This window comes from Nerophis lumbriciformis, linkage group LG28 (genome assembly GCF_033978685.3).
Source record: "Nerophis lumbriciformis linkage group LG28, RoL_Nlum_v2.1, whole genome shotgun sequence".
NCBI lineage: Eukaryota > Metazoa > Chordata > Actinopteri > Syngnathiformes > Syngnathidae > Nerophis > Nerophis lumbriciformis.
The window spans coordinates 35,570,198-35,595,811 of NC_084575.2; the positions used below are offsets into that span (position 1 = coordinate 35,570,198).

The window sequence follows — 25,614 nt, forward strand, 5'->3', positions numbered from 1 at the left end:
GGGACTTCAGGATGTTCCAGAGGGACCCGTGGTCCACAGTGTCGAAGGCAGCCTTAAGGTCAATGAAGGCAATGTAGAGGTGCCGGTCCTTTCTGAACTCCCGGGCCTTTTCTATTAAGAGCCGGATGGCAGAGATGTGATCCGTGGTGGAACGATTGGGCATGAAGCCGGCCTGTTCTTGGCGGCGTCTGCTTCTGGTTGCAGGTAGAGCTCGGGTGAGTAATATGCAGGGCCGTTTGGCCTGTACTGTATATTGATTAAAAAAATGATATTTCATAGCTCATGAAATAAGATATAAGATATATTTCATAGATGAGGCGACTCAGTTAGTAGGAATTAAGAAGCAAATGACCCAAAAAACCTAAATGATTTCGTAGTAAGAAATTTATTTTGCAATAGTTACCATGAAGAAAACATAGAAATGTGACTGTACACACATCACACAGGCTTCATTCTAAATGAAGCTGAAAAAGAAAGGAAGAAGCAAACTAGAAAAAAGTGTATTACAAAATAAGACATCTTCTAGGCAGAGATGAAGATGATGATGATGATGACCGTGTTTTGGCCTACAATGACAACACTGGTAAACCTCTTTGGTTCCTTGAACACAGTTCTATCAAAAATAACTTTCAAATGAGTTTTCCCGTGTTGGAGGCCTTGCCGCTCTTCAGTGCAAATATCCCCGGCCCGCCCCCTGAGGCGAGGTGGCGAGAGGCGGGATGCTGCACCCAGCTAAGCCGCGGAACAAGATGGCAACGAGAGCCCCTCCCGCTACTAACTATGCATACATTTCAAGTATTGCTGATAGTTTGTCGCTTGTCTGCTGTGTGCGTCATACCTTATTTTGCATAGCTCATGCGGCACTTATGTCTTTGATAGGTGAGGCGCCACCTAGTGCTCACGGAAGGCATTTCAATCTGCAAGTGCTATTCAGTTGCGACATTGTCGTCGGAGTCTGTGATTCTACCGCAAGATTGGCTGCCGGCAACTTGACCAAGGACGAAGCTCCGCTCCCAGCACAAAACCATGCGAGTCCATCAACAAACATAAATATATGTACAGGCTTATATGCGATTGCATGGTGGGAATGTGGCGAGGAATGTGTACTTATCGTCCACATGGTTGGGTTTGGACACGGTCACTCCGTCAGCTCCACGACCGGCTGAGAGGTTCAAGCGCAGCCGCACTCCTCTACAATCATGTTGGGAACGTCCCGCTTGACAATGTTGTACTCGTCATCAAAATAGAGCATGGACATGGTGCTTAGTCTGGTCGGGATGCAGCAGGAGTTCATAGAGCCGGGGCTCATCCCGCGCATGCGGTACTGGTTTACCACCGCCGTGTGAAAGGACGACGCCGAGCTGGGCACACCCGCCATGTAGGCGGGGCAGTTCCCTTCACAGTAGTTCCCAAAGTAACCCGACGGTGCAATGATCCAGTCGTTCCAGCCTATAAGTCGAAAGTCGATGTAGAACTGCTGGCGGCAGCACAGGCTGCTGCTGCCGTCGCATTCCAGTCCTCTCTTCCGAATGCGATGCTTGGCGTCCACCTGCCGTGCCTGAACCACCAAGAAGGGCCGGTGCGACTCGTCATTGCGGTTCAGGAGTACGGGCGTGACGCCGCCTGCCTCACAGCCCTCACAGCGCACGTCCAGGTTTTGACGGCGGTCGCCCTGCTCAAACACTAACCGCACAGCATCAGTCAATATGAAGGTGTGCCACCCGCTCCGCTTCAGCTCCACCTGCTTCTCCACCAGGTTCCACTTGCTGCCAAGGCCCGGTTCCTGGTAATACACTTTCACCGTCACCTTGCGCCTGGATCGCACCTCCAGAGGCTGAGGTTGCAGCTTAAAGTAGAGCCAGAGGGTCGCCTGCGTCACGTGGAGGTTCTGGTTTCCCTCGCTGGAGATCAGAAAGAACAAACTGGACTTGGAGGTCACCAGATCATCTGTGAACACAAGCATACCAGAGGATTCATGAGAACCATGACAACACAAACACAGTCCAGGTACTGGTCATTCATGCAAGGATGCAGCTTTGCTCACTTGGTAACAAGCCTGATAGAACATTAACCACTGCGCAAAAACTTGGTTTTAACCTTAAAAACAACACTGAGGTCAGTCATCAGTGGACACTCGCCAACACACGGGTATGCTGATTGACAGCTGTCAGGTGAAGCTGATTAGAGCGTTCGTTCAGGCGGGAATCTGGTGAATTCTAATTGGAGTGGATTGAGATTGGTTGGGGACGTCTCTGCGCTGCTGACCTGTGTCCGCTCGGGATGGTCTCCTGCTGGCCCCACTATGGACTGGACTCTCACTATTATGTTAGATCCACTATGGACTGGACTCTCACACTATTATGTTAGATCCACTATGGACTGGACTCTCACACTATTATGTTAGATCCACTATGGACTGGACTCTCACTATTATGTTAGACCCACTATGGACTGGACTCTCACACTATTATGTTAGATCCACTATGGACTGGACTCTCACAATATTATGTTAGATCCACTATAGACTGGACTCTCACACTATTATGTTAGATCCACTATGGACTGGACTCTCACACTATTATGTTAGATCCACTATGGACTGGACTCTCACTATTATGTTAGACCCACTATGGACTGGACTCTCACACTATTATGTTAGATCCACTATGGACTGGACTCTCACACTATTATGTTAGATCCACTATGGACTGGACTCTCACACTATTATGTTAGATCCACTATGGACTGGACTCTCACTATTATGTTAGATCCACTATGGACTGGACTCTCACTATTATGTTAGATCCACTATGGACTGGACTCTCACTATTATGTTAGATCCACTATGGACTGGACTCTCACTATTATGTTAGATCCACTATGGACTGGACTCTCACTATTATGTTAGATCCACTATGGACTGGAATCTCACTATTATGTTAGATCCACTATGGACAGGACTCTCACTATTATGTTAGATCCACTATGGACTGGACTGTCACTATTATGTTAGATCCACTATGGACTGGACTCTCACTATTATGTTAGATCCACTATGGACTGGACTCTCACACTATTATGTTAGATCCACTATTGACTGGACTCTCACTATTATGTTAGATCCACTATGGACTGGACTCTCACACTATTATTTTAGATCCACTATGGACTGGACTCTCACACTATTATGTTAGATCCACTATGGACTGGACTCTCACACTATTATGTTAGATCCACTATGGACTGGACTCTCACTATTATGTTAGATCCACTATGGACTGGACTCTCACTATTATGTTAGATCCACTATGGACTGGACTCTCACTATTATGTTAGATCCACTATGGACTGAACTCTCACACCATGATGTTAGATCCATTATGGACTGGACTCACACTATTATGTTAGATCCACTATGAACTAGACTCTCACAATATTATGTTTGATCCACTATGGACTGGACGCTCACACTATTATGTTAGATCCACTATGGACTGGACTCTCACTATTATGTTAGATCCACTATGGACTGGACTCTCACTATTATGTTAGATCCACTATGGACTGGATTCTCACTATTATGTTAGATCCACTATGGACTGGACCCTCACACTATTATGTTAGATCCACTATGGACTGGACTCTCACACTATTATGTTAGATCCACTATGGACTGGACTCTCACTATTATGTTAGATCCACTATGGACTGGACTCTCACACTATTATGTTAGATCCACTATGGACTGGACTCTCACTATTATGTTAGATCCACTATGGACTGGACTCTCACTATTATGTTAGATCCACTATGGACTGGACTCTCACTATTATGTTAGATCCACTATGGACTGGACTCTCACTATTATGTTAGATCCACTATGGACTGGACTCTCACTATTATGTTAGATCCACTATGGACTGGACCCTCACACTATTATGTTAGATCCACTATGGACTGGACTCTCACTATTATGTTAGATCAACTATGGACTGGACTCTCACTATTATGTTAGATCCACTATGAACTGGACTCTCACTATTATGTTAGATCCACTATGGACTGGACTCTCACTATTATGTTGGATCCATTATGGACTGGACTCTCACACTATTAACTAGATCCACTCGACATCCATTGCACCGGTCGCCCAGTGGGGGGGTCCCCACATCTGCAATCCCCTCCAAGGTTTCTCATTGTCATCCCATTGGGTTGAGTTTTTCCTTGCCCTGATGTGGGATCTGAGCCGAGGATGTGGTTGTGGCTTGTGCAGCCCTTTGAGACACTGGTGATTTAGGGCTATATAAGTAAACTTTGATTGATTGATTGAGAAGGTCAGTCAAAACTTAAGACAAAGGGTCCAAGTGAACTTGAAGCCTTGCACTGCAAATGACGCCCCCCTTCAGTTGCATATTTTGACGGGACGGTATAGCTCGGTTGGTAGAGCGGCCGTGCCAGCAACTTGAGGGTTGCAGGTTCGATCCCCGCTTCCGCCATCCTAGTCACTGCCGTTGTGTCCTTGGGCAAGACACTTGACCCACCTGCTCCCAGTGCCACCCACACTGCTTTAAATGGAACTTAGATATTGGCTTTCACTATGTAAAGCGCTTTGAGTCACTTGAGAAAAAGCGCTATATAAATGTAATTCACTTCACTTCACTATTTTACACACACACACACACACACGTGCGCCACGCAGGTGCAAGAGTGCACTGCCATATTGGTAACACACAAAGACTGTGGAAGCCCCCAGGGGCCAAAGAGCAACATGAAGCTGTAGTCAGGTGATGTAGAAAGCAGATGTTTGTGAGCACAGGAGAAACACCGTTGATCATTTACTGCCTTGTCCTTAACAGTTCAAGCACCGAGGCAGTAAATGATCAACGGTGTTTCTCCTGTGTGTGTGTGTGTGTGTGTGTGTGTGTGTGTGTGTGTGTGTGTGTGTGTGTGTGTGCCCCACCAGGCAATACTGCAGCCAGTTCTGCAGCAAGGTGCCCACTAAGGGCAGACACATCTCAAAATAAGACCATCAGTTATTATTTTTTGAATGTGAACACTTCAGCAGTGTCCAACACACCTGCTTCACAACAGGGGCTTTAATCCCAGGATAGATATAAATGATAAATGATAAATGGGTTATACTTGTATAGCGATTTTCTACCTTCAAGATACTCAAAGCGCTTTGACACTATTTCCACATTTACCCATTCACACACACATTCACACACTGATGGAGGGAGCTGCCATGCAAGGCGCTAACCAGCACCAGAGGTGGGTAGAGTAGCCAGAAATTGTACTCAAGTAAGAGTACTGTTACTTTAGAGATTTATTACTCAAGTAAAAGTAAGGAGTAGTCACCCAAATATTTACTTGAGTAAAAGTAAAAAAGTATGTTGTGAAAAAACTACTCAAGTATTGAGTAACTGATGAGTAACACACACACACACACACACACACACACATATATATATATATATATATATATATATATATTGATATATACAGTATATAATTTATATGTATTTATTTTGATGTTTTTGTTTACATGTTAAAGGTGTTTTAATGAATATATATGCATGTTTAACATATAGATTCCTTTCTTTCATGAAGACTAGAATATAAGTTGGTGTATTACCTGATTCTGATAACTTGCGTTGATTGTAATCAGACAGTAGTGATGATAACGTCCACGTTTTCAAATGGAGGAGAAGAAAAGTTCCTCCTTTCTGTCTAATACCACATGAAAGTGGTGGGTTTTTGGCATCTTATTTGTCCAGCTTCCATATTCGTTTTTATACACTTTACAAGAAATACATTGGCGGCAAACTCCTTAGCTTGCTAGCTTGTTTGCGCTGGCTTTCGGAGACTCTTGTTTTGAAAGCGCAGGCGCGATGGAGCGGCACTTTTATTGTGAAGACAGGAACTGTGCAGTCAGTCTTTAGGCTTTTGATGGGATGTACGGTTGAAATAAAAAAGTATCTTTTTTCCTTCACACTTTTGATTGATTGATTGGAACTTTTATTAGTAGATTGCACAGTGAAGTACATATGCCGTACAATTGACCACTAAATGGTAACACCCCAATAAGTTTTTACACTTGTTTAAGTCAGGTCATGTGACCATCTGGCTCTGTTTGATTGGTCCAACGTCACCAGTGACTGCATCTGATTGGTGGAACGAAGTGAAACGTCACCAGTAAGGCAGGCACTTTGAAGGTCTGTCTGACAGACCAAAACAAACAAAGCGTGCATTAACAGATCGATAAAAATTAGTAGCGAGTTGCGAGCTGAATGTAGATAAAAGTAGCGGAGTAAAAGTAGCGTTCCTTCTCTATAAATATACTTAAGTAAAAGTAAAAGTATGTTGCATTAAAACTACTCTTAGAAGTACAATTTATCCCAAAAGTTACTCAAGTAGATGTAACGGAGTAAATGTAGCGCGTTACTACCCACCTCTGATCACCACCCATCAGGAGCAAGGGTGAAGTGTCTTGCTCAAGGACACAACGGACGTGACTAGGATGGTAGAAGGTGGGGATTGAACCCCAGTAACCAGCAACCCTCCGATTGCTGGCATGGCCACTCTACCAACTTCGCCACATATGAGCTTTTCTACACAGTCCTTGTTTGAACTAGAACTGATTGACAAGACACAAAAACAGCTCAGGGCTCACCTCGCCCCTTCATCCATGCCACCCGGGGCCCTATCACGCTCATGCCAGGACCACTAATAAAAAGGGTCTTCTGCCATCCATGCTTGCGCCCCCTAGGTCACACCTGGGCAAATAAAGACCCAGGGTTAATCTTTTCAATCTGGTTTGCCGGACATTCCCAAATATTTTTTTTTAGATGTTTAAGATGTAAAGTGTAGCTGCCATTATGATGTGCACTCATCTTTTATAATGACCTTCAACTATACTAAGTCTTTACAAACCCCGTTTCCATATGAGTTGGGAAATTGTGTTAGATGTAAATATAAACATAATACAATGATTTGCAAATCCTTTTCAAGCCATATTCAGTTGAATATGCTACAAAGACAACATATTTGATGTTCAAACTCATAAACCTTTTTCTTTTGCAAATAATAATTAACTTTAGAATTTGATGGCAGCAACACGTGACAAAGAAGTTGGGAAAGGTGGCAATAAATACTGATAAAGTTGAGGAATGCTCATCAAACACTTATTTGGAACATCCCACAGGTGTGCAGGCTAATTGGGAACAGGTGGGTGCCATGATTGGGTATAAAAGTAGATTCCATGAAATGCTCAGTCATTCACAAACAAGGATGGGGCGAGGGTCACCACTTTGTCAACAAATGCCTGAGCAAACTGTTGAACAGTTTAAGAAAAACCTTTCTCAACCAGCTATTGCAAGGAATTTAGGGATTTCACCATCTACGCTCCGTAATATCATCAAAGGGTTCAGATAATCCGGAGAAATCACTGCACGTAAGCAGCTAAGCCCGTGACCTTCCATCCCTCAGGCTGTACTGCATCAACAAGCGACATCAGTGTGTAAAGGATATCACCACATGTGCTCAGGAACACTTGAGAAACCCACTGTCAGTAACTACAGTTGGTCGCTACATCTGTAAGTGCAAGTTAAAACTCTCCTATGCAAGGCGAAAACCGTTTATCAACAACACCCAGAAACACCATCGGCTTCGCTGGGCCTGAGCTCATCTAAGATGGACTGATACAAAGTGGAAAAGTGTTCTGTGGTCTGACGAGTCCACATTTCAAATTGTTTTTGGAAACTGTGGACGTCGTGTCCTCCGGACCAAAGAGGAAAAGAACCATCTGGATTGTTATAGGTGCAAAGTGTAAAAGCCAGAATGTGTGATGGTATGGGTGAGTTTATGTGGTCTTAGAGGTGGTCTCAGTCAAGATGAGTCTATGTGGTCTTAGAGGTGGTCTCAGTCAAGATGAGTCTATGTGGTCTTAGATGTGGTCTCAGTCAAGATGAGTCTATGTGGTCTTAGAGGTGGTCTCAGTCAAGATGAGTCTATGTGGTCTTAGAGGTGGTCTCAGTCAAGATGAGTCTATGAGGTCTTAGAGGTGGTCTCAGTCAAGATGAGTCTATGTGGTCTTAGAGGTGGTCTCAGTCAAGATGAGTCTATGTGGTCTTAGAGGTGGTCTCAGTCAAGATGAGTCTATGTGGTCTTAGAGGTGGTCTCAGTCAAGATGAGTCTATGTGGTCTTAGAGGTGGTCTCAGTCAAGATGAGTCTATGAGGTCTTAGAGGTGGTCTCAGTCAAGATGAGTCTATGAGGTCTTAGAGGTGGTCTCAGTCAAGATGAGTCTATGTGGTCTTAGAGGTGGTCTCAGTCAAGATGAGTCTATGTGGTCTTAGAGGTGGTCTCAGTCAAGATGAGTCTATGTGGTCTTAGAGGTGGTCTCAGTCAAGATGAGTCTATGTGGTCTTAGAGGTGGTCTCAGTCAAGATGAGTCTATGTGGTCTTAGAGGTGGTCTCAGTCAAGATGAGTCTATGTGGTCTTAGAGGTGGTCTCAGTCAAGATGAGTCTATGTGGTCTTAGAGGTGGTCTCAGTCAAGATGAGTCTATGAGGTCTTAGAGGTGGTCTCAGTCAAGATGAGTCTATGAGGTCTTAGAGGTGGTCTCAGTCAAGATGAGTCTATGTGGTCTTAGAGGTGGTCTCAGTCAAGATGAGTCTATGTGGTCTTAGAGGTGGTCTCAGTCAAGATGAGTCTATGTGGTCTTAGAGGTGGTCTCAGTCAAGATGAGTCTATGTGGTCTTAGAGGTGGTCTCAGTCAAGATGAGTCTATGTGGTCTTAGAGGTGGTCTCAGTCAAGATGAGTCTATGTGGTCTTAGAGGTGGTCTCAGTCAAGATGAGTCTATGTGGTCTTAGAGGTGGTCTCAGTCAAGATGAGTCTATGTGGTCTTAGAGGTGGTCTCAGTCAAGATGAGTCTATGTGGTCTTAGAGGTGGTCTCAGTCAAGATGAGTCTATGTGGTCTTAGAGGTGGTTTCAGTCAAGATGAGTCTATGTGGTCTTAGAGGTGGTCTCAGTCAAGATGAGTCTATGTGGTCTTAGAGGTGGTCTCAGTCAAGATGAGTCTATGTGGTCTTAGAGGTGGTCTCAGTCAAGATGAGTCTATGTGGTCTTAGAGGTGGTCTCAGTCAAGATGAGTCTATGTGGTCTTAGAGGTGGTCTCAGTCAAGATGAGTCTATGAGGTCTTAGAGGTGGTCTCAGTCAAGATGAGTCTATGAGGTCTTAGAGGTGGTCTCAGTCAAGATGAGTCTATGTGGTCTTAGAGGTGGTCTCAGTCAAGATGAGTCTATGTGGTCTTAGAGGTGGTCTCAGTCAAGATGAGTCTATGTGGTCTTAGAGGTGGTCTCAGTCAAGATGAGTCTATGTGGTCTTAGAGGTGGTCTCAGTCAAGATGAGTCATGGTTGCTAAAAACTTTACAAGATGGACTTTAGTGATTTAGTTGGCTTTATTTCCACGCTCACGTTTCACTTTGTGACGTGCAAATTCACAAATGGATCGACGATATTGTCTCCCAAGTGCATTCTGGGTAAATGATGGGTAAGTCATCAATCACTTGTCAACAGACTAAAGTCCAGCGGAGCATTTTGACTGACAACTTACTGGCAGTGGATTTTCATTTAAACATAGAAGTGGAGGGACAAAGTGCAAAAATGAGGAAAGAAGAGAGCAGGTGTGGCGTACTCTCTCTATCGGCTACTTTACCACTTTTCCTTAATGCTCCGAGAGGGTCGTAAACCTTTGTTGAGCGTGCTGACTACTGAGCTAAAAGTCCGGTCTTTTTTGCTCATACCACAGAGTTTAGAGGGCCCGGTCGTGTGTCCCACCCCTGGCCCCGCTCACATTTGTTCCACTGCCTGTTGGACAGTCAGTTGGTGCATTTGGGATCCCCTAAAATGGTGTTGAGGGTATATTCTACAACTAATTGTCCTTCTTTCAAACAAGCCACTTCCATACGTTGTGGAGGTTTTCCAATAAACCTCCGCACGAGTTCGCCATTCTATAGCGGGAGTTGATGTCCAAATGAAAATAAGTCCACAGTGTGACCCGATCACCAAAGATGCTCTGAACTATTCGACGCGGGAAACACAGAGCCTGGCTAAGAAATCTGCCGGTCCGAAAACAAGATACAAAAGGATTTACCCAAAACTACATTTATTTGGGGCAACATGGCCAGGTTGGTAGAAAGATTTACCCAAAACTACATTTATTTGGGGCAGCGTGGCTAGCTTGGTAGAAGGATTTACCCAAAACTACATTTATTTGGGTGGCATGGCCAGGTTGGTAGAAAGATTTACCCAAAACTACATTTATTTGGGGCAGCGTGGCTAGGTTGGTAGAAGGATTTACCCAAAATTACATTTATTTAAGCAGCATGGCTGGGTTGGTAGAAGGATTTACCCAAAACTACAGTTATTTGGGGCGGTGTGGCTAGGTTGGTAGAAGGATTTACTCAAAACTACATTTATTTGGGGTTGAGTGGCTAGGTTGGGAGAAGGATTTACCCAAAACTAAATTTATTTAGAGCGGCGTGGCTAGGTTGGTAGAAGGATTTATCCAAAACTACATTTATTTGGGGTTGAGTGGCTAGGTTGGGAGAAGGATTTACCCAAAACTACATTTATTTGGAGCGGCGTGGCTAGGTTGGTAGAAGGATTTACTCAAAACTACATTTATTTGGGGTTGAGTGGCTAGGTTGGGAGAAGGATTTACCCCAAACTACATTTATTTGGGCAGCATGGCTAGGTTGGTAGAAGGATTTACTCAAAACTAAATTTATTTGGGCAGCATGGCGAGGTTGGTAGAAGGATTTACCCAAAACTACATTTATTTGAGGTTGAGTGGATAGGTTGGTAGAAGGATTTACCCAAAACTACATTTATTTGGGGCGGCGTGGCTAGGTTGGTAGAAGAATTTACCCAAAACTACATTTATTTAAGCAGCATGGCTGGGTTGGTAGAAGTATTTACCCAAAACTACAGTTATTTGGGGCAGTGTGGCTAGGTTGGTAGAAGGATTTACTCAAAACTACATTTATTTGGGGTTGAGTGGCTAGGTTGGGAGAAGGCTTTACCCAAAACTACATTTATTTGGGGCGGCGTGGCTAGGTTGGTAGAAGAATTTACCCAAAACTACATTTATTTGGAGCGGCGTGGCTAGGTTGGTAGAAGGATTTACCCAAAACTACATTTATTTAAGCAGCATGGCTGGGTTGGTAGAAGGATTTACCCAAAACTACAGTTATTTGGGGCGGTGTGGCTAGGTTGGTAGAAGGATTTACCCAAAACGACATTTATTTGGGGCGGCGTGGCTAGGTTGGTAGAATAATTTACCCAAAACTACATTTATTTGGAGCGGCGTGGCTAGGTTGGTAGAAGGATTTACCCAAAACTACATTTATTTGGAGCGGCGTGGTTAGGTTGGTATAAGGATTTACCCAAAACTTCAGTTATTTGGGGCGGCGTGGCTAGGTTGGTAGAAAGATTTACCCAAAACTACATTTATTTGGGGTTGAGTGGTTAGGTTGGGAGAAGGATTTACCCAAAACTACATTTATTTGGAGCGGCGTGGCTAGGTTGGTCGAAGGATTTACCCAAAACTACAGTTATTTGGGGCGGCGTGGCTAGCTTGGTAGAAATATTTACCCAAAACTACATTTATTTGGGGTTGAGTGGTTAGGTTGGGAGAAGGATTTACCCAAAACTACATTTATTTGGAGTGGCGTCGTTAGGTTGGTAGAAGAATTTACCCAAAACTACATTTATTTGGAGCGGCGTGGCTAGGTTGTATAAGGATTTACCCAAAACTTCAGTTATTTGGGGCGGCGTGGCTAGGTTGTATAAGGATTTACCCAAAACTACATTTATTTGGGGTTGAGTGGTTAGGTTGGGAGAATGATTTACCCAAAACTACATTTATTTGGAGCGGCGTAGCTAGGTTGGTAGAAGGATTTACCCAAAACTTCAGTTATTTGGGGCGGCATGGCTAGGTTGGTAGAAATATTTACCCAAAACTACATTTATTTGGGGTTGAGTGGTTAGGTTGGGAGAAGGATTTACCCAAAACTACATTTATTTGGGGTTGAGTGGTTAGGTTGGGAGAAGGATTTACCCAAAACTACATTTATTTGGAGTGGCGTGGTTAGGTTGGTAGAAGGATTTACCCAAAACTACATTTATTTGGAGCGGCGTGGCTAGGTTGTATAAGGATTTACCCAAAACTTCAGTTATTTGGGGCGGCGTGGGTAGGTTGTATAAGGATTTACCCAAAACTTCAGTTACTTGGGGCGGCGTGGCTAGGTTGGTAGAAAGATTTACCCAAAACTACATTTATTTGGGGTTGAGTGGTTAGGTTGGGAGAAGGATTTACCCAAAACTACATTTATTTGGAGCGGCGTGGCTAGGTTGGTATAAGGATTTACCCAAAACTTCAGTTATTTGGGGCGGCGTGGCAAGGTTGGGAGAAGGATTTACCCAAAACTACATTTATTTGGGGTTGAGTGGTTAGGTTGGGAGAAGGATTTACCCAAAACTACATTTATTTGGGGTTGAGTGGTTAGGTTGGGAGAAGGATTTACCAAAAACTACATTTATTTGGAGCGGCGTGGTTAGGTTGGTAGAAGAATTTACCCAAAACTACATTTATTTGGAGCGGCGTGGCTAGGTTGGTAGAAGGATTTACCCAAAACTACAGCTATTTGGGGCGGCGTGGCTAGGTTGGTAGAAAGATTTACCCAAAACTACATTTATTTGGGGTTGAGTGGTTAGGTTGGGAGAAGGATTTACCCAAAACTACATTTATTTGGGGTTGAGTGGTTAGGTTGGGAGAAGGATTTACCCAAAACTACATTTATTTGGAGCGGCGTGGATAGGTTGGGAGAGGAATTTACCCAAAACTACAGTTATTTGGGGCGGCGTGACTAGCTTGGTAGAAATATTTACCCAAAACTACATTTATTTGAAGTTGAGTGGTTAGGTTGGGAGAAGGATTTACCCAAAACTACATTTATTTGGGGCGGCGTGGTTAGGTTGGTAGAAGAATTTACCCAAAACTACATTTATTTGGAGCGGCGTGGCTAGGTTGGTATAAGGATTTACCCAAAACTTCAGTTATTTGGGGCGGCGTGGTTAGGTTGGTAGAAAGATTTACCCAAAACTACATTTATTTGGGGTTGAGTGGTTAGGTTGGGAGAAGGATTTACCCAAAACTACATTTATTTGGAGCGGCGTGGCTAGGTTGGTAGAAGGATTTACCCAAAACTACAGTTATTTGGGGCGGCGTGGCTAGCTTGGTAGAAATATTTACCCAAAACTACATTTATTTGGAGCGGCGTGGCTAGGTTGGTATAAGGATTTACCCAAAACTTCAGTTATTTGGGGCGGCGTGGCTAGGTTGGTTGAAAGATTTACCCAAAACTACATTTATTTGGGGTTGAGTGGTTAGGTTGGGAGAAGGATTTACCCAAAACTACATTTATTTGGAGCGGCGTGGCTAGGTTGGTAGAAGGATTTACCTAAAACTACATTTATTTGGGGCGGTGTGGCTAGGTTGGTAGAAGGATTTACCCAAAACGACATTTATTTGGGGCGGCGTGGCTAGGTTGGTAGAATAATTTACCCAAAACTACATTTATTTGGAGCGGCGTGGCTAGGTTGGTATAAGGATTTACCCAAAACTTCAGTTATTTGGGGCGGCGTGGCTAGGTTGGTAGAAAGATTTACCCAAAACTACATTTATTTGGGGTTGAGTGATTAGGTTGGGAGAAGGATTTACCCAAAACTACATTTATTTGGAGCAGCGTGGCTAAGTTGGTAGAAGGATTTACCCAAAACTACATTTATTTGGGGTTGAGTGGTTAGGTTGGGAGAAGGATTTACCCAAAACTACATTTATTTGGAGCGGCGTGGCTAGGTTGGTAGAAGGATTTACCCAAAACTACAGTTATTTGGGGCGGCGTGGCTAGCTTGGTAGACATATTTACCCAAAACTACATTTATTTGGAGCGGCGTGGCTAGGTTGGTATAAGGATTTACCCAAAACTTCAGTTATTTGGGGCGGCGTGGCTAGGTTGGTTGAAAGATTTACCCAAAACTACATTTATTTGGGGTTGAGTGGTTAGGTTGGGAGAAGGATTTACCCAAAACTACATTTATTTGGAGCGGCGTGGCTAGGTTGGTAGAAGGATTTACCCAAAACTACAGTTATTTGGGGCGGCATGGCTAGGTTGGTAGAAAGATTTACCTAAAACTACATTTATTTGGAGCTGCGTGATTAGGTTGGTAGAAGAATTTACCCAAAACTACATTTATTTGAAGCGGCGTGGCTAGGTTGTATAAGGATTTACCCAAAACTTCATTTATTTGGGGTTGAGTGGTTAGGTTGGGAGAAATATTTACCCAAAACTACATTTATTTGGGGTTGAGTGGTTAGGTTGGGAGAAGGATTTACCCAAAACTACATTTATTTGGAGCGGCGTGGCTAGGTTGGTAGAAGGATTTACCCAAAACTACAGTTATTTGGGGCGGCGTGGCTAGCTTGGTAGAAATATTTACCCAAAACTACATTTATTTGGGGTTGAGTGGTTAGGTTGGGAGAAGGATTTACCCAAAACTACATTTATTTGGGACGGCGTGGCTAGGTTGGTAGAAGAATTTACCCAAAACTACATTTATTTGGAGCGGTGTGGCTAGGTTGGTATAAGGATTTACCCAAAACTTCAGTTATTTGGGGCGGCGTGGCTAGGTTGGTAGAAAGATTTACCCAAAACTACATTTATTTGGGGTTGAGTGGTTAGGTTGGGAGAAGGAATTACCCAAAACTACATTTATTTGGAGCGGCGTGGCTAGGTTGGTAGAAGGATTTACCCAAAACTACAGTTATTTGGGGCGGCGTGGCTAGCTTGGTAGAAATATTTACCCAAAACTACATTTATTTGGGGTTGAGTGGTTAGGTTGGGAGAAGGATTTACCCAAAACTACATTTATTTGGAGCGGCGTGGCTAGGTTGGTAGAAGGATTTACCCAAAACTACAGTTATTTGGGGCGGCGTGGCTAGCTTGGTAGAAATATTTACCCAAAACTACATTTATTTGGGGTTGAGTGGTTAGGTTGGGAGAAGGATTTACCCAAAACTACATTTATTTGGGGCGGCGTGGCTAGGTTGGTAGAAGAATTTACCCAAAACTACATTTATTTGGAGCGGCGTGGCTAGGTTGGTATAAGGATTTACCCAAAACTTCAGTTATTTGGGGCGGCGTGGCTAGGTTGGGAGAAGGATTTACCCAAAACTACATTTATTTGGGGTTGAGTGGTTAGGTTGGGAGAAGGATTTACCCAAAACTACATTTATTTGGAGCGGCGTGGCTAGGTTGGTAGAAGGATTTACCCAAAACTACAGTTATTTGGGGCGGCGTGGCTAGCTTGGTAGAAATATTTACCCAAAACTACATTTATTTGGGGTTGAGTGGTTAGGTTGGGAGAAGGATTTACCCAAAATTACATTTATTTGGAGCGGCGTTGCTAGGTTGGTAGAAGGATTTACCCAAAACTACAGTTATTTGGGGCGGCGTGGCTAGCTTGGTAGAAAGATTTACCCAAAACTACATTTATTTGGGGTTGAGTGGTTAGGTTGGGAGAAGGATTTACACAAAACTACATTTATTTGGAGCGGCGTGGTTAGGTTGGTAGAAGAATTTACCCAAAACTACATTTATTTGGAGCGGCGTGGCTAGGTTGGTAGAAGGATTTACCCAAAACTACAGCTATTTGGGGCGGCGTGGCTAGGTTGGTAGAAAGATTTACCCAAAACTACATTTATTTGGGGTTGAGTGGTTAGGTTGGGAGAAGGATTTAACCAAAACTACATTTATTTGGGGTTGAGTGGTTAGGTTGGGAGAAGGATTTACCCAAAACTACATTTATTTGGAGCGGCGTGGATAGGTTGGGAGAGGAATTTACCCAAAACTACAGTTATTTGGGGCGGCGTGGCTAGATTGGTAGAAAGATTTACCCAAAACTATATTTATTTGGGGTTGAGTGGTTAGGTTGGGAGAAGGATTTACCCAAAACTACATTTATTCGGGCAGCATGGCTGGGTTGGTAGAAGGATTTACCCAAAACTACGTTTATTTGGGCAGCATGGCTGGGTTGGTAGAAGTATTTACCCAAAACTACATTTATTTGGGGTTGAGTGGCTAGATTGGGAGAAGGATTTACCCAAAACTACATTTATTTGGGGCGGCGTGGCGAGGTTGGTAGAAGGATTTACCCAAAACTACATTTCTTTGAGGCTAGGTTGGTAGAGTGGCCATGCCAGCAACTTGAGAGTTCCAGGTTCAATTCCCACGTCCACCATCCTCATCACTGCCGTCGTGACCTTGAGCAAGACACTTTGCCCACCTGTTCCCAGTGCCACCCACATCTCATGTATTGCATAATTGTATGTAAATGTCTTTTTCATCAGTTTATGAGTCCCTTCTTTTACAAGATATTTGATTAGTATTTATTTTAGTAATCAGCCTGACCAAAGCCTTGATAATAATCTTTGTGATCAACACGTGCTTTCATATCATTTGACAGGGTTGTTAAATTGTAAATAGGTTAGATATAATTATTGAATACCCTTAAAATCAAGAGTAAGATGACTAATTCAGTGTTGATATTTGAGTGGCCCCCGGGTCCCTTCCTAGTGGAAATGTTAAGAACCACTGATGTAGGAATGAAGTCTTCTAGTTGTAGATTAAAAATGATCATTTGACCCCCTTAAATATATACAGTACAACATCATACCATATCCAGAGGGGCCCATTTTAGCCCCTTCACAACATTTTTTTTAATATGCGGCCTTCAGTTTTAATTGTATTTATGTTATTGAAGGATTGTTATATATTTTTACGTACACTGTAAGACGAAAAATTCGATTTTAGAGCAGGGGTATCAAACGTGAGGCCAGCGAACAGGTTTTATCCGGCCCGCAATATGAGTTTGTTGAGTATAAAAATGAGCTGAAATGTTTGAATAAAAGAAACTGCTGTACTAAATGTGTCCACTAGATGTCGCAGTAGCAATTATTTGTATCTTTGTAGATGATGCTACATATTTAAAAAAAAAAATAAAGCACATGATGTTGGTACACCAGTCGAGGAAAATTATCAAACTATATGAATAACATCCTGTAATTTAATAATAACAATAATAATAATAATATTAATAATACATTTTATTTAGTATGGCGCTTTTCAGAGTACTCAAAGATAAAAAAAATATATATATATATAAAACAGTTCTAAGTAATAATATAAAATACAGGAAATATAAAAGCAGTACATTGTAAAATACATAATAATTTGATTTTGATATAATTTTTTGGATCTTGATTGATTGAAAATGAACAGAAATGAGTTTGACTGATGAACATGATCACATCATCTGTTCAGAAAGTATAAATAAGGACAAATAAAGATAGAATACTATTAACAGCGACATGTAAGTGTGAAAAAAAAACGACAACATTATAATTTGTACCATTTTCAGAATGTGCTTGTTCTATTTTTAAACAAAGAAAACAATCTGAAGTTGTCTTTATTTTTGAGTTATCCTGCCATCATTTTACCAGTCCGGCCCACTTGGGGGTAGATTGTTCTCCTCGATCTAAAAGGAGTTTGACTCCTCTGTTTTAGAGTCAAGTTTAGCTGCCATAAAATGTAGCATGTTTTCTACCATCCATTTTATACTGCTTGTCCCTACTGTAAATGTAAATGGGAAAACAGTCGCATTGTTTTACTGTCAAATCTACGGTTGTTCTTTCGGTCGTTGTAAATGTAAAAGCAATATTACCATTTGTTTTATTTTTTTTTACAGTAACATTCTGGTTACTGAGCTACCTTTTTTTTTTTACTGAAAAATAATTTTGACTTTGTACAATTTGATGGATAAGTTGCTTCAAAATCATGAGTCGAGTACTTATTTTGACGTTTGGAATGTGTGATCATCAAATATTTGTTAGATTTAAATATATGAAATGCATACATTACATAGTATTTATATAGCGCTTTTCTCTAGTGACTCAAAGCGCTTTACGATGTAAAGCGCTTTGAGTCACTAGAGAAAAGCGCATTATAAATATAAATCACTTCACTTCACACTACATAGTGAAAGCCAATATCTAAGTTCCATTTAAAGCAGTGTGGGTGGCACTGGGAGCAGGTGGGGAAAGTGTCTTGCCCAAGGACACAACGGCAGTGACTAGGATGGTGGAAGTGGGGATCGAACCTGGAACCCTCAAGTTGCTGGCACGGCCGCTCTACCAACCGAGCTATGCCGCCCCGCAACATTTATTTGGAGCGGCGTGACTAGGTTGGTAGAAGAATTTACCCAAAACTACATTTATTTGGAGCAACGTGGCTAGGTTGGTATAAGGATTTACCCAAAACTTCAGTTATTTGGGGCGGCGTGGCTAGGTTGGTAGAAAGATTTACCCAAAACTACATTTATTTGGGGTTGAGTGGTTAGGTTGGGAGAAGGATTTACCCAAAACTACATTCATTTGGAGCGGCGTGGCTAGGTTGGTAGAAGGATTTACCCAAAACTACAGTTATTTGGGGCGGCGTGACTAGCTTGGTAGAAATATTTACCCAAAACTACATTTATTTGAAGTTGAGTGGTTAGGTTGGGAGAAGGATTTACCCAAAACTACATTTATTTGGGGCGGCGTGGCTAGGTTGGTAGAAGAATTTACCCAAAACTACATTTATTTGGAGCGGCGTGGCTAGGTTGGTATAAGGATTTACCCAAAACTTCAGTTATTTGGGGCGGCGTGGCTAGGTTGGTAGAAAGATTTACCCAAAACTACATTTATTTGGGGTTGAGTGGTTAGGTTGGGAGAAGGATTTACCCAAAACTACATTTATTTGGGGCGGCGTGGCTAGGTTGGTAGAAGAATTTACCCAAAACTACATTTATTTGGAGCGACGTGGCTAGGTTGGTATAAGGATTTACCCAAAACTTCAGTTATTTGGGGCGGCGTGGCTAGGTTGGTAGAAAGATTTACCCAAAACTACATTTATTTGGGGTTGAGTGGTTAGGTTGGGAGAAGGATTTACCCAAAACTACATTTATTTGGAGCGGCGTGGCTAGGTTGGTAGAAGGATTTACCCAAAACTACAGTTATTTGGGGCGGCGTGGCTAGCTTGGTAGAAATATTTACCCAAAACTTCATTTATTTGGGGTTGAGTGGTTAGGTTGGGAGAAGGATTTACCCAAAACTACATTTATTTGGAGCGGCGTGGTTAGGTTGGTAGAAGAATTTACCCAAAACTACATTTATTTGGAGCGGCGTGGCTAGGTTGTATAAGGATTTACCCAAAACTTCAGTTATTTGGGGCGGCGTGGCTAGGTTGGTAGAAAGATTTACCCAAAACTACATTTATTTGGGGTTGAGTGGTTAGGTTGGGAGAAGGAATTACCCAAAACTACATTTATTTGGAGCGGCGTGGCTAGGTTGGTAGAAGGATTTACCCAAAACTACAGTTATTTGGGGCGGCGTGGCTAGCTTGGTAGAAATATTTACCCAAAACTACATTTATTTGGGGTTGAGTGGTTAGGTTGGGAGAAGGATTTACCCAAAACTACATTTATTTGGAGCGGCGTGGTTAGGTTGGTAGAAGAATTTACCCAAAACTACATTTATTTGGAGCGGCGTGGCTAGGTTGTATAAGGATTTACCCAAAACTTCAGTTATTTGGGGCGGCGTGGCTAGGTTGGTAGAAAGATTTACCCAAAACTACATTTATTTGGGGTTGAGTGGTTAGGTTGGGAGAAGGAATTACCCAAAACTACATTTATTTGGAGCGGCGTGGCTAGGTTGGTAGAAGGATTTACCCAAAACTACAGTTATTTGGGGCGGCGTGGCTAGCTTGGTAGAAATATTTACCCAAAACTACATTTATTTGGGGTTGAGTGGTTAGGTTGGGAGAAGGATTTACCCAAAACTACATTTATTTGGAGCGGCGTGGTTAGGTTGGTAGAAGAATTTACCCAAAACTACAGTTATTTGGGGCGGCGTGGCTAGATTGGTAGAAAGATTTACCCAAAACTACATTTATTTGGGGTTGAGTGGTTAGGTTGGGAGAAGGATTTACCCAAAACTACATTTATTCGGACCGCATGGCTGGGTTGGTAGAAGGATTTACCCAAAACTACATTTATTTGGGGTTGAGTGGCTAGGTTGGTAGAAGGATTTACTCAAAACTACATTTATTTGGGCGGCATGGCGAGGTTGGTAGAAGGATTTACCCAAAACTACATTTCTTTGGGGCGGCGTGGCTAGGTTGGTAGAGTGGCCGTGTCAGCAACTTGAGAGTTCCAGGTTCAATTCCCACGTCCACCATCCTCATCACTGCCGTTGTGACCTTGAGCAAGACACTTTGCCCACCTGTTCCCAGTGCCACCCACATCTCATGTATTGCATAATTGTATGTAAATGTCTTTTTCATCAGTTTATGAGTCCCTTCTTTTACAGGATATTTGATTAGTATTTATTTTAGTAATCAGCCTGACCGAAGCCTTGATAATAATCTTTGTGATTAACATCATTTGACAGAGTTGTTAAATTGTGAATAGGTTAGATATTATTATTGAATACCCTTAAAATCAAGAGTAAGATGACTAATTCAGTGTTGATATTTGAGTGGCCCCCGGGTCCCTTCCTAGTGGAAATGTTAAGAACCACTGATGTAGGAATGAAGTCTTCTAGTTGTAGATTAAAAATGATCATTTGACCCCCTTAAATATATACAGTACAACATCATACCATATCCAGAGGGGCCCATTTTAGCCCCTTCACAACATTTTTTTTAATATGCGGCCTTCAGTTTTAATTGTATTTATGTTATTGAAGGATTGTTATATATTTTTACGTACACTGTAAGACGAAAAATACGATTTTAGAGCAGGGGTATCAAACGTGAGGCCCGCGAACAGGTTTTATCCGGCCCGCAATATGAGTTTGTTGAGTATAAAAATGAGCTGAAATGTTTGAATAAAAGAAACTGCTGTACTAAATGTGTCCACTAGATGTCGCAGTAGCAATTATTTGTATCTTTGTAGATGACGCTACGTATTTAAAAAAAAATAAAGCACATGTTAGTACACCAGTCGAGGAAAATTATCAAACTATATGAATAACATCCCGTAATTTAATAATAACAATAATAATAATAGTATTAATAATACATTTTATTTAGTATGGCGCTTTTCAGAGTACTCAAAGATAAAAAAAAATAAAATATAAAACAGTTCTAAGTAATAATATAAAATACAGGAAATATAAAAGCAGTACATTGTAAAATACATAATAATTTGATTTATATATAATTTTTTTGATCTTGATTGATTGAAAATGAACAGAAATGAGTTTGACTGATGAACACGATCACATCATTTGTTCAGAAAGTATAAATAAGGACAAATAAAGATAGAATATATTAACAGCGACATGTAAGTGTGAAAAAAACCCGACAACATTATAATTTGTACCATTTTCAGAATGTGCTTGTTCTATTTTTAAACAAAGAAAACAATCTGAAGTTGTCTTTATTTTTGAGTTATCCTGCCATCATTTTACCAGTCCGGCCCACTTGGGAGTAGATTTTTCTCCTCGATCTAAAAGGAGTTTGACTCCTCTGTTTTAGAGTCAAGTTTAGCTGCCATAAAATGTAGCATGTTTTCTACCATCCATTTTATACTGCTTGTCCCTACTGTAAATGTAAATGGGAAAACAGTCGCATTGTTTTACTGTCAAATCTACGGTTGTTCTTTCGGTCGTTGTAAATGTAAAAGCAATATTACCATTTGTTTTATTTTTTTTTACAGTAACATTCTGGCTACTGAGCTACCTTTTTTTTTTTACTGAAAAATAATTTTGACTTTGTACAATTTGATGGATAAGTTGCTTCAAAATCATGAGTCGAGTACTTATTTTGATGTTTGGAATGTGTGATCATCAAATATTTGTTGGATTTAAATATATGAAATGCATACATTACATAGTATTTATATAGCGCTTTTCTCTAGTGACTCAAAGCGCTTTTACATAGTGAAAGCCAATATCTGAGTTCCATTTAAAGCAGTGTGGGTGGCACTGGGAGCTGGTGGGTAAAGTGTCTTGCCCAAGGACACAACGGCAGTGACTAGGATGGTGGAAGTGGGGATCGAACCTGGAACCCTCAAGTTGCTGGCACGGCCGCTCTACCATTCAAGCTATGCCGCCCCACAACATTTATTTGGGGTGGCGTGGCTAGGTTGGGAAAAGGATTTACCCAAAACTACATTTATTTGGGGTGGCGTGGCTAGGTTGGGAAAAGGATTTACCCAAAACTACATTTATTTGGGGTGGCGTGGCTAAGTTGGTAGAAGGATTTACCCAAAACAGGTAAGTAAAGTGTCTTGCCCAAGGACACGATGGCGGAAGTGGGGATCGAACCTGGAACCCTCGAGTTGCTGGCACGGCCGCTCTACCAACCAAGCTATACCACCCCACAACATTTATTTGGGGCGGCATGGCTAGGTTGGTGGAAGGATTTACCCAAAACAAAATTTATTTGGAGCGGCGTGACTAGGTTGGGAAAAGGATTTACCCAAAATTACATTTATTTGGGGCGGCGTGGCTAGGTTGGTAGAAGGATTTACCCAAAACTACATTTATTTGGGGTGGCGTGGCTAGGTTGGTAGAAGGATTTACCCAAAACTACATTTATTTGGGGTGGCGTGGCTAGGTTGGTAGAAGGATTTACCCAAAACTACATTTATTTGGGGTGGCGTGGCTAGGTTGGTAGAAGGATTTACCCAAAATTACATTTATTTGGGGCGGCGTGGCTAAGTTGGTAGAAGGATTTACCCAAAACAAAATCTATTTGGAGCGGCGTGGCTAGGTTGGTAGAAGGATTTACCCAAAACTACATTTATTTGGGGCGGCGTGGCTAAGTTGGTAGAAGGATTTACCCAAAACAAAATTTATTTGGAGCGGCGTGGCTAGGTTGGTAGAAGGATTTACCCAAAACTACATTTATTTGGGGCGGCGTGGCTAAGTTGGTAGAAGGATTTACCCAAAACAGGTAAGTAAATTGTCTTGCCCAAGGACACAACGACAGTGACTAGGATGGCAGAAGCGGGGATCGAACCTGGAACCCTCAAGTTGCTGGCACGGCCGCTCTACCAACCGAGCTATACCGCCCCACAACATTTATTTGGGGCGGCATGGCTAGGTTGGTAGAAGGATTTACCCAAAACAAAATCTATTTGGAGCGGCGTGGCTAGGTTGGTAGAAGGATTTACCCAAAATTACATTTATTTGGGGCGGCGTGGCTAAGTTGGTAGAAGGATTTACCCAAAACAAAATCTATTTGGAGCGGCGTGGCTAGGTTGGTAGAAGGATTTACCCAAAATTACATTTATTTGGGGCGGCGTGGCTAAGTTGGTAGAAGGATTTACCCAAAACAAAATCTATTTGGAGCGGCGTGGCTAGGTTGGTAGAAGGATTTACCCAAAACAAAATCTATTTGGAGCGGCGTGGCTAGGTTGGTAGAAGGATTTACCCAAAATTACATTTATTTGGGGCGGCGTGGCTAAGTTGGTAGAAGGATTTACCCAAAACAGGTGGGTAAAGTGTCTTGCCCAAGGACACAACGACAGGACTAGGATGGCAGAAGCAGGGATCGAACCTGGAACCCTCAAGTTGCTGGCATGGCCGCTCTACCAACCGAGCTATACCGCCCCACAACATTTATTTGGGGCGGCATGGCTAGGTTGGTAGAAGGATTTACCCAAAACTACATTTATTTGGGGCGGCGTGGCTAAGTTGGTAGAAGGATTTACCCAAAACAGGTGGGTAAAGTGTCTTGCCCAAGGACACAACGACAGGACTAGGATGGCAGAAGCGGGGATCGAACCTGGAACCCTCAAGTTGCTGGCATGGCCGCTCTACCAAGCGAGCGTGGTTAAAAGTCCCTCCCAACCCTCCCACCACCACCACCACCACCATCACCATCACCACCACCACCACCACCACCACCACCACCACCACCACCACCACCACCATCACTATCCCCACCACCACCAGCACCACCACCACCACCACCACCACCACCACCACCACCACCACCACCACCACCACCACCATCACCACTATCCCCACCACCACCAGCACACCGCAGCAGGTGAACAGACAAGATGAAGTTGAGGATGACCTTTTTCTGCAAAGCTGATGATCTCCGAGCTCTCCTCCAGAACGTGGTTGTCCATCGGGTGTCCGTCCAAGTCGGGGATCTCCACCCCGCCGTCCTCCCGCAGCTTGCCGGCGTGCAGCTTCCGCAGCGCCGTCACCATGGCAGCCTTGGGCAGCGGGTGCGTGATGTTGGGCCGCCGGCGCATCTGCAGCCTGCTCAGGATGTGCCTCTTCACCGCCTCCACGAAGTCCGCGTCCAGCCGCCCCGCAGACTCCGCGTCCTGCGGGTGACTGACGCCGCAGGACGCGCAGCTCTCCCGGGTGGCTGCTGGGCGCGCCGCCCCCGCGGTGGCGCTGCTGCTGGGCGCCGGCGTGGCGCGGCCGGAGAGGACGCAAGTCAAGAGCAGAGCCAGTCGGAGGAGCCAACAAGTCATTTTCTACTTTCACAGGAATAAATGCAACTTTTTGTCACAGCCAAGTCCAACAAAGTGATGGACAACATTCACATCTTAATTGTCCTCGTCCTCCTCGTCTGGCGCCCTCATCCTCATCCTCCTCATCCTCATCCTCATAGTCCTCGTCCTCGTCCTCGTCCTCGTCCTCGCGTCCACCAGTAGTCCGCTGCACGGAGGTGCGTCCATGCTGGCGCGTGCGCGTCCTGCCGCCGCGCCAAGTTCTTGTAGATGCGTGTGGGAGGAGTCAGGCGTGGGAGGGGGCGGGGTCAAGGAAGTCTGGAAGAGGGCCACAGAACAGTCAATACTGGTTTTATTAGAGATGTCCGATAAAAAATGTAATATCGGAAATTATCGGTATCGTATTTTTATTATCGGTATCGTTTTCTTTTTTTTTTTTGTTTGTTTTTTTTTATTAAATCAACATTAAAAACCCAAGATACACTTACAATTAGTGCACCAACCCAAAAAAAAACCTCCCCTCATTCACACAAAAGGGTTGTTTCTTTCTGTTATTAATATTCTGGTAGGTTCCTACATTATATATCAATATATATCAAAACCATACTTGCCAACCTTGAGACCTCCAATTTCGGGAGGTGGGGGTGGGGGGCGGGGGGGCGTGGTCGGCGGGTGGGGCGGGGGGCGTGGTTAAGATATATATATATAAGAAATACTTGACTTTCAATGAATTATAGCTATATATATATATATATATTTTATTACATATATATATATTTTTTTTTTTATTACACATTTATATATATATATATATATATATATATATATATATATATATAAAAGAAATACTTGAATTTCAGTGTTCATTTATTTACACATATACACACAAATAACACTCATCTACTCATTGTTGAGTTAAGGGTTGAATTGTCCATCCTTGTTCTATTCTCTGTCACTATTTCAGAA

General features: G+C 42.8%; 1 protein-coding gene across 1 annotated transcript; it reads right to left on the minus strand.

Annotated features, from left to right (window-relative positions):
- Positions 1-411: 411 nt before the first annotated feature.
- LOC133571093 (inhibin beta B chain-like) lies at positions 412-24,827 on the minus strand. The gene is made up of 2 exons (XM_061924146.2): positions 24,258-24,827; positions 412-1,947 (listed from the first exon to the last, which is right to left on the minus strand). Exons 1-2 carry the CDS (start codon positions 24,667-24,669, stop codon positions 1,172-1,174), a joined length of 1,188 nt encoding a protein of 395 aa, XP_061780130.1. The 5' UTR covers positions 24,670-24,827; the 3' UTR covers positions 412-1,171.
- Between the last annotated feature and the right edge of the window lie 787 nt (positions 24,828-25,614).

Bases quoted from the DNA above. Each gene is read 5' to 3' on its own strand.
- LOC133571093 (XM_061924146.2), bottom strand. From the start codon at position 24,669: ATGACTTGTTGGCTCCTCCGACTGGCTCTGCTCTTGACTTGCGTCCTC. The intron at 1,948-24,257 runs GTCATCCTCAAC...TTGTGTTCACAG, and splicing joins CATCAGCTTTGCAGAAAAAG to ATGATCTGGTGACCTCCAAG.